Source organism: Octopus bimaculoides, chromosome 6, assembly GCF_001194135.2.
Source record: "Octopus bimaculoides isolate UCB-OBI-ISO-001 chromosome 6, ASM119413v2, whole genome shotgun sequence".
NCBI classification, from domain to species: Eukaryota; Metazoa; Mollusca; class Cephalopoda; order Octopoda; family Octopodidae; genus Octopus; species Octopus bimaculoides.
This window is the reverse complement of record NC_068986.1, coordinates 55901555-55909483: the sequence shown is the minus strand read 5'-3', so window position 1 is coordinate 55909483 and position 7929 is coordinate 55901555. Positions and strand designations below refer to the sequence as shown.

Genomic DNA, 7929 nt, shown 5'->3' with positions numbered 1-7929 from the left:
TATATATATATATATATATATATGTATATATGTATATATATGAGGAAGGTTGTGTTTGTTTTGTGTTTTCAATCACAGCAAATATTGGATACGGTATCCTAAACAAAAAAAACTGTCTAATACATTCATATGTTTTTCAATTGAAACACTGAATCATTTTGGACATTTATTGTTTTAGTAGCAAGAGAAAAACTGAGAGAGAAAGAGAGAGAGAATGAGCTTGAAGACACAACTAAAACAATTCCAGTCAGTGGCAAAGCAACAGGTAGGAAGAGAGAGAGGTGAAGACTTTGTTGTGGACTATCTGACACTTACTGTCTGTTTGCCTGTCTCTCTAGGTATGTGTTTGTGTATATGTGTGGATGTATGTGTATGTTTGTGTGTATATGATTGTGCGTGTTGCCGTTTTGAATTCCTTTCTGCGACTGACTTTAAACTACTATTAAAGGCACACACACACACATTTGTTTTAACCCATTTCAACTGCAGTCATACACCAAAAAACGTGGTGTTTTGCTCCAAAATTAAAATGTTGACTTTGTTTTCATTATAAAATTACACCTCAGCCAAAAAACATCTTTTGGCTTCGGAATACAACGTTGTCTTTTCCTTTCTATATTTTTTAAGTTAGAATTTCTGGCTCATTTGTTGATGTGTCATCGTTACACATCTACATTACACCTTTAAGTTCCCCGATCTCTCTTGGCATACCAGCCAGCATCACCACTACCTCCAAGCCCGTCATATGTATGTATGTATGTATGTGTTTGTCCCACCACCACCACCGTTGCTTGACAACCGATGCTGGTGCGTTTGCATCCTTGTAATTTAACTGTTCAGCAGAAGAGACTAATAGAATAAGCACCAGGCTTAGAGGGAATAAGTCCAGGGGTCAATTTCTGCGATTAAAGGGTGGTGCTCCAGCATGGCCACCGTCAAATGACTGAAACAAGTAAAAGAATACCAGAAAAACGTTCCATACCACTAAACCAAGAAGGTTCTTTGAATATGTACGATGTGTTTTAAGGTTAAATAGTAATTCCGTTTACGTTTGTATAACTAAGATATTTTGGTTGGATTATATAGTCATTGGTGTTACTTTATTTTCTATATTCTGTAACTGTCATAATATACTTTTCTAGGCCTGAAATTTTTGTGGGGAGGGGGCCAGTTGATTAGATCGATCCCAGTACACAACTGGTACTTAATTTATTGACCCCAAAAGGACAAGTTGACCTTGGCAGAATTTGAACTCAGAACACAAAGACAGATGGTCATAATATACAAACATTTCTCATGGCACCAGTACACTGTTTACAGGTGCTTACATATTTTATGTTTGCCGTGAATTTTTCACGGGTCCAGTTAGTTAGTTAGTTATTATTATTATTATTATTATTATTATTATTATTATTATTATTATTATTATTATTTCTTTCATAAATAAGAAGTACCCTTGATATTGTAGACAGTATAAGGGGAGGAAGACAGTACAGAGGGTATTGCATCAAGAAAGAAAGGAAAGAAAGCAGAGTCTACAAAAACGTTAAATAACAATAAAAATTAGCAAGAAGTGGTTTCCCAAAAGGTGTGTGGGGCAGAAGTGCTGCAGATAATTTAAGAAAAACCCACATGACAAAGTACCAGTTTACTATTTCAAAGACATCAATGTACCCTCTTCTAGTTTCTTAGGTTTATATAGGCTCGTATTTCTGAACTAAAATTCCAAGTAATTTTGAATTAGTATTTCATTCATCTCTTTGGGAATTCAATAAAATACCAAATATCTACTAAGATTGATCCAGATTATTATACTTTGCACATATTGATGAGATTAGGTGCTGCTAATAAGATTATAATTTTTCAGAATATCAACCTTAAATTAAAAGATGGGAAAAGTTTTCTGATATTTATATTTGCTGTGTTGGTGTTGACTGTTCTTCTTTAATCTCAAGTCAGCCCTGGTCTAGCAGATTAAAGATCAAAGCCATTTTAGCCATGGACATCACCTCTCTTCAAACATTTAACTCTCAGACCACATTATTTTGTTACCTCTCTTTAGTTTTTTAAAAAAGACAGCAGGATGCAATTTGATTCATTTAGCTGTTGTTTCTAACAGACTAAGTGATCACATAGAAGCTTACTCATGTCATCACTTGAACAAGCTCTTTTGTATGTCAATTCTTATTGAGATAAACTATGAACAAAGACATCCTAGCAGTGACCAACAGAGCTTTCTTTTATGCCTGTCACTACATTAATCACTATGTTCATCCTCTTTTTAAACTAGTAAAGTATGACTTGGAGAAATTTTGCTGTTATTGCTAGCAGGTTGAGTAACTCCATAGGCATCCATTCAATAACTCACCTACATTGTTTTGTAATCAAGTGTCTTCTTTCTGGACACATACTTAGTATTTAGCTGGAGTTAAACAAGGAACCTTCATTTCTAAATACGTTTAGTAAGGATGCAAATGTTTCTTAGCATTTCATTTTGTAATATGAAGGTTTAATCTCAAATTGCAGTAAAATAAATGAAAAGATAAAATTATACTTTAAGAGGATTTGCAGAGTCCTAATTTTCATTTTTTTAGTATTATATTTGATGAATAGGAGACACTAGTCTTGGTTTCATAGATGATAAAAATGTAATGCAGGTATGAATATTAAATCAAAATTGTTTAAATCTCTGAAAATGAAATTAATAGTACCTAAAATTTTAATCTAATTTAAAAGTTTATAAAATATACATAAAGAACTACATAAACTAAATCAATAAATTCTTTGGGAGAAAAGCTGAAATGATTACAAATGTAGCAGTAAAGCTGGTCATGGTTTTTTTTTTTAATGTTACGTCTAAAGACGAAATTAGGAGTAAAAAAACGTTAATCTTAAATTTAATTCTACAAAAATAAATGAAAATACAAGCTACACTTCAAGAAGCTTTACAGAGTCTGAACTTGTCACTTGTTTTATGACAGTAGATAAATAAAGGAGATTTATCTTGATCTTGATAGCTGATTAAAATGTAATGAGGATGTTACTATTTAATTAAAAAAAATATTTTATCTCTGAAGATAGAGTTAATAGTCTAAAAATTATAATCCAATTTAAATGATTTTGTATCAGTAACAATAAAATGTTTATAAAGAAGGTAGAGAAAATGAATCAATAAATTGTATTATTTTTCAGGAAAAAAGATGGAGTGACTACAAATGTAACAGTAAAGAAGGGTCAATATGTAAGAAAGCAGCTGATCGTATCACAACAGAGAGCTGTATGGTAAGTTTTGTCTTTGTGGTTCTCTTGTCAAAATACTAATTACACAAATTTAGATTTTGCTATTGCAAATTAACTGCATTTACCAAGATAAATAATGAAACAGAGAGATTGTTGTTATTACCCTGCATGTGTAAGTGAAAACGGGGTATTGCAATTACTCATCTTTGTCTGTTGTGTGTTTGCAAAATAACTGGAAAACATCAGAACAGATTTTCACCAAATTTGGCAGAAATACTCATTGGATGAGTGGCTCAAAATGATGAAAATTTGGTTTGATTATGTTCAAACATACATAGATATATACCTGTGTGTGTGTATGTGTGTACAGTAATTGATTTGAGGGTTTCGTTTATTTGCAAGTTGATTTCTTAATTTCACTGGAGTGTAAATGATTATAATGGTAATACTTAAAAAAACTTTTTTTTTTAAATTCTAATAATTTATCTGCACACAGGGTATGCATTGCCCTACCGATGCCTTTTTTTTTTTCATGATTTTAGTTATTACTGATGATGATAACTAGCAGTAGGCTAGTGCAACGAGAGTAAAAGTGCAGGCATGACTGAGTCAGTAAAAGAGTGCATTGGGATGTTAGACAAGTTTGTGAATTTGAGTTATGGAAAAGTGGTATGAACATGAACCTGAGGAAGCAATAGGGAATAATAATTACAGGATTTTATGAGATTTCCCATTGACAGACCACACTAGTGACACAGGGAGACCAGATATAATTGTAGTGGACAAAAAAAAATAAGCAGTGTAGGGTATTAGGCTTTACAATACCATATAATAGTTGAGCTTATACCAAAAAAAATGAGAAAATTAAGAAATATACCTAGCCAATGAGATGAGGAGGTTGTGGGAGACAAAGGTGAAAATTGTTCCGATTGAAATGGATGCATTTAGTACAACACTCAAACTGTTACTTAAGAGGCTGAAGAATACTGGAAGTGAGGCACATATTGTCAACCTACAGAGAAATACTGTCATATATACTACAAGAATCCTAAGAAATATTCTTGAGATTTCAGGTAACTTGTCACCAGCCTTCAAGATAACATTCCTGATAATTGAATTAGCAGTTCAATAAATCTTCAGGAAAATAGTAATTGTCTGGATGAAAGCAAGTTTTACTTCATGGGATGAAAGGATATTGCAAACAAATATAAGAGCTAACAACAATGATTAAATGAGATATGAACCAATAAAAGCAGGAGACTACAAGCTTTTGAGAAGAATCAAAAGAGAAAAACTTATACAGAGTAATAAAGAAGCTGGAAAACAGTTAATAAAAATCTGTTTAAAATATAACAGATCTAAACGATCTTGTTTACCAAACAACCTCTGTGGCTGTAGAAATTCTTGAGATTAAAAGTCAAGTAAAATCAAGTGAAACAAAGGAGTAAAACCTTTGGGGGAAATGATAACTTGAGAATCAAGTTGAACAGCTTGATAGAGATATCTTGGAAGGATAAATGAAATACTTGGAAAAATGGTGAGGAAAAGACACAGAGATAAGCTTTAAAGGAAATACATTTGATACAGAGGTTTACAGGTACCTAAAGAGATCAGTCAAAATAATTACAGTAATACCAGGTAGAAAAAACTAGATGCCAGCAAAGAAGAAACCAATACTAGCAGAATAAGCTCTTTAGAATCAATGAATGGAAATTTTACCAACAGCTGAACAATAAGAATGAACATCAGGGCAATAATTTGCTAAATGCTAAAGCAGCAAGGAGCTTTTGTTCAGATGTTTGGAGCAAAGAGTTCCAACATAAACAGAGACATGAACTGGTTACAGAAATTTAAAAGTGAAATGGAAAATAGATCAAAACAAAAGCATAAAAGCATTACAGATGAAAAGGGGGAGATGTTTCAGGAAATCCCAAATTAGAAAATCCCTGGGCCAGATGGTGCTCAAAAATTCTGGCTTAAGAGTATCACAAGCATGCACAGTTATGTACAACTATTTTTTACTGACTGAACACAAATTAGAACACCAAAATTGATAACGCAGAAGGACAAAGAAAAGAGAAGGAAACTCAGTAATAATAGACCTTTTACATGCTTACCATTACTCTGGAAATTATTAACTGGCTTTCGGCAGATGAATTGTATAGCTTTTAGGGGAAAGAAAATCTATTACCAGAGGAGTAAAAGGTATGTAAAAAGAAATCAAGGGAAATTGTTGTTCTGTTGTATATTGGTGACAAGAACTTAGCTGTTGGTTGAAGAAAGCCTTTGATAAAGTTCCACATGAGTGGCTCTTGCCTCAGGATACTCAGGATTAATGAAAAGATTAACAGTTTTTTTTTAGAAGAAGTAATGAATAAGACTATGAGAAATAGAACTAAAATGCAGGCATTTATCATTTGGAAATGGGAAAATTCATAGGGGTGTATTGCAATAAGACTCTTTTCATTATGGTGTTAACCCCCATAACAAGCTTACAGAGAAAATCAGGGTGAAAATAAATCAACTGCTATCTATGGATGACCTTGAACTGCATATGAAAAATAAAAAAGAAGTGGATTCTCTAATACTAACAGTAAGAATATTAGCAAGGATATTAGAATGCAGTTTTGAGTAAATGTATGCAGTTTTAATTCTGGAGAGAGGCTGAAAGATTAAATCTGATGGTATAAAGTTTCGACATGATGATATCCTTAGATCACTGAGAAATAATGAAGGGTACAAGTACTTAGGGGTACTACAGGATGATAGGGTACTGGAAAAAGAAATGAAGTTTCTAAGGCATACAAGACAAGGATTAGGTGCTCAAAACAATAATTTAAAATTTTAAACAAATGGAGGGAATATTCTTTTCTAATCTTGGCACAAGGCCTGAAATTTTCGAGAGGGGGGCCAGTTGATTGAATCGACCCCAGTGCGAAACTGTTACTTAATTTATCGACCCCCAAAGGAAGAAGGGCAAAGTCGACCTCAGCAGAATTTGAACTCAGAACATAAAGACTGACAAAATACTGCAAAGCATTTTGCTCAGCATGCTAACGTTTCTGCCAGCTCACAGCCCTAAACAGAGGAAATATTATCAAAGTAATGAACACTTTTTTAAAATAGACAAAGACTGTGCTACCGGAATTATATAGAATTAGGAAGCTGTTAATGCATCATCCTCAAAGTAATATTGGCAGGCTCTACCTATGAAGAAAGGAAAGAGACTTAAGTTTGTTAAATGCAGAACACATCTGTACTGAGGTATTGATTTGAAAAACTATGTTGTGTGTAGTGAAGAAAGAATATTGTTGCAGATAGAAATACTCCAAAAAGTCACTGAAATAATAGAACTCAAGAGCAGAAGGAAGAATGACAGGACAAACAGCTGAGAAGAGAAGAGACAATATTGCCAATTCATGCAACAAACTGAAGGCGCTGAAAGTAGAGAATGCTGGTTATAGCTACAGATGGAAACCTGAAGCAAAAAACTGAATTACCTATTATAGTGACTCAAGAAGAATAAGCCATTAGAATTAACCTGATAACGACAAAGATTGATAAAACTCAGTCAGAGGACAAATAGAACATCTGTGGAAAAAGAGACAAAAGCGTTAACCATCCATCCAGAACTTGCACAAAAATGTCTGAATGCAGGCATGACTGTGCCAGTAAAAGAGTATATTGGGATGTTAGCAAAATTTGTGGATTCAAAGTGATAGAAAAGTTGCATGAAAACAAATTGAATGGTGTGATGGTGAATAATAAGTACAAGATTTTTATGAGATTTCTCCATAACAACTGACCATGTTATTGAATTAAGGAAACCCGATATGTTCAAAGGGGAAAAAATGCAGTTTAAGACCATATACTTTGCAATAGCATATGATAATATGATATCCTATTGCATATGATACCTAAGAATTTGTGAAAAGTAAGAAATATTAAACCATAGCAAAAGAGATGGAGAAATTGTGGAATACATGGTGATATTTCTTCATATGGTAATTTTTGCACTTGGTACATACCCTAACTGCTACCTAAGAGGCTGAAGGATATTGGAATTGAAATGCATTGTTGATCTGCAGAAAAATGCTAACTTGTATTCTGCAGCAATCTTAAAGATTCAGGAGATTTGTGGGAACTTGTATCATCAAACCTCAAACTAACATCCCTGCTAAATAAAGTAGCATGTAATAGATTAATAATTATAAGTATAATACTAATAACAATTGAACTGAAAACAAAAAACAATCCCAATTACAGTAGGTACCTCAAAAAATGATTTTTAAAAATGATAACAGACATGTACATTAGTTAAACTCTAAAACTTATTCTCTATCATATCATGAATTGTGAACAGTTGTATTGTTGGTTATAGATCGCCAATGAGCTAGTTATTGGTTCTTTGCATTTCTAACAATTTGAGATAGAAAAGTTGATACAATACAAAACTCTTAAGGGAACTTATAAGGCTCTGGTGTTTTGATTTTCCCTCTGTTTATATCTTATACCAATGTATATAAGCAAAAGATATATATATATATGCAAACACACACACCTACAAACTCTCTCTCTCTCACACACTCACACACACACACACTCTCTCTCTCTCTCACTCTCTCATGCACACACACACACACACACACACACACACACACACACACACACACACACACACACACACAC

General features: G+C 33.1%; 1 protein-coding gene across 1 annotated transcript in view; it reads left to right on the top strand.

The window, feature by feature from the left end:
* LOC106883728 (macrophage mannose receptor 1) overlaps positions 1-7929 on the top strand; it is a 299961-nt gene that overhangs the window by 208415 nt on the left and 83617 nt on the right. The window contains exon 23 of the mRNA XM_052968739.1: positions 3193-3282. Within this exon, the coding sequence (XP_052824699.1) occupies positions 3193-3282 (90 nt within the window). The remainder of the gene's footprint in view (positions 1-3192; positions 3283-7929) is intronic.